At 53.6% G+C, this 2,009-nt stretch overlaps 1 protein-coding gene across 1 annotated transcript; it reads right to left on the bottom strand.

Annotated features, from left to right (window-relative positions):
- Window positions 1-635: 635 nt before the first annotated feature.
- On the bottom strand, window positions 636-1,990 carry LOC104615176 (alpha-2A adrenergic receptor-like). The gene is given in 2 exon segments (XM_010288564.1): window positions 636-1,169; window positions 1,172-1,990. Coding segments are annotated over 2 exon segments (1,353 nt in total).
- Window positions 1,991-2,009: the final 19 nt, after the last annotated feature.

The following is a 2,009-nucleotide window of genomic DNA, read 5'->3' as shown; positions in this document are numbered from 1 at the left end:
GAAGTGTTGGTTATATTATCAAACTGTCAGGTAGGGGGAATGGCTTTAGTCGTTCAGCGGTTTTGAGTGAGGGGAGGTTCAGGGGTGGGAAGAGAGGGACTTTTAAGGTGTCAAAGATAATTAAAGCATTCACAGTTTCAAAGCTGCTTGCCTTACAAAAGTTAAGACATTCAGATTCAGGGATACAATACTGTATTTTACAAGGGGGTTAAAATTAATTATATACACAACAGGAAAAAAAGACACAACAAAATAAAAAAGCCAACACCTCTGGGGTGGCATACTCCCTCTTTGTTGTTCATCTCACGGAGCTGCACGTCTTTTAGAGTCAAACTGAGCAGTCGTGAAAATATCCACTGAGAGATTCTGGCAAAAGAAAAAAAAAAAGCTAACAAAATAAACCAAGCAAGTCAGAAGCCATCCTCCCCTGGAAAGCCGAATGCCACGGCTCGGACTTCCACTTGCCTGCTGCTCCTTGCTGCTGCTGCCTGGCGTTTCCACAGGCTCATCTTGGGTTTTAAAGGCTTCCTGCTCGCAAGCTAAAGGAAACCATCCCATACAAGCACAGCCCAAGAGAGCCATGCCTTACTCTCCTACAAAGTCTTGAATTAGTCCTGCCCGTAGCAAAGAGTCCTTCAAACAATCCTTTTCCTCTCTATCCTGCAGAGGATCCTTTTGAAGGCCCGTCTGAAGTCGTGGTTGAAAATGGTATAGATGACGGGGTTCAAGGAGCTATTGCAGTAACCGAACCAGAAGAAGAATTTGAAGAGGGTGTCGGGCACAGAGCAGCTCTTGCAGACAGCCATCAGCGTGTAGGTGAAGAAGAAGGGGAACCAGCAGATGACAAAGACCCCGATCACCACTGCCAGCACAAAGGTGAAGCGCTTCTCCCGGTTCTGCCTGCCCCTCCACCGGGACCCTTTGGTGTTCCTTTCCTCCTCCACCTTCCTGGGCAAACTGTCCCCAGGCTTAATCTGGCTGAGCTTAGTCTTGGTCTTTCCCCTTGACGGTCTCTCAGACTTCTTACACTGGGTGTTCTCCTGATGCTCAGAGGAAGAGGTTTCCTCCATGTCTATGCCGTTGACCTCTCCCTCCTGCCCACCACCGCCTCCTGCCGCCTTCTCCCCATTGAGCTGGGCTGTGGCTGGCAGGGCCTCCTGTGGTCGGCGTTGCCCTCTTTGCCGCCAAAGCCGTTCTGCCTCTTCTCAGGGCGCTCTGCCCGCTTGTTCAGCGGTACCCTGGTTCGCCTCTTGGCTATCTGGTAGATGCGCATGTAGACCAGGATCATGATGAGGCAGGGGGCAAAGAAGGAGCCGATGCTAGAAGAGATGATGTACCACTTCTCATCGTTGATCTTGCATCCTGCCACCCCCTGGTCAGCCTGCTGCCCGCTCTTCTTCTCGATGGAGATGAGCGGTGGGAAGGAGATGACGGCTGAGATGACCCAGACGATGAAGATGATGCACTTGATGCGGCGTGGGGTACGCTTCAGGTTATACTCAATGGCTTGCGTGATGGACCAGTAACGGTCCAGGCTGATGGCACACAAGTGCACGATGGAGGAGGTGCAGAACAGCACATCCAAGGCCAGGTAGATCTCACACCAGACTTTGCCGAAGTACCAGTACCCCATCACCTCATTTGCCAGGGAGAAGGGGATGACCAGCGTGGCCACCAGGATGTCAGCCGAGGCTAAGGAGACCAGGAAGAGGTTCTGGGGGGCCTTCAGTGCCCGACTGGTGAAGACAGCGATGATGACCAGGACGTTGCCGAAGACGGTGAAGAGCATGAGCAAGCCCGCCAGGCTGATGAGGGTGACGGTGGTGTGCAGCGGGTACGGCGTGCCCCAGCCCTGCCCGGCACCGCTGTCGTTGAAGGTGCCGTTGGCGCCGGGAAGCGGGTAGCCCTCCTCCTCCTCCAGCTGCTGCTGGTACTCCATGGAGGAGAAGAAGTGGCCCCTCTCCGTGAACGGGCGCTCCAGATTAAACATCAACCCCGGCTGCGTGGAC

This window comes from Phaethon lepturus, unplaced genomic scaffold, assembly GCF_000687285.1.
Source record: "Phaethon lepturus isolate BGI_N335 unplaced genomic scaffold, ASM68728v1 scaffold11046, whole genome shotgun sequence".
NCBI lineage: Eukaryota > Metazoa > Chordata > Aves > Phaethontiformes > Phaethontidae > Phaethon > Phaethon lepturus.
This window is presented reverse-complemented; position numbering and strand designations above follow the sequence as displayed.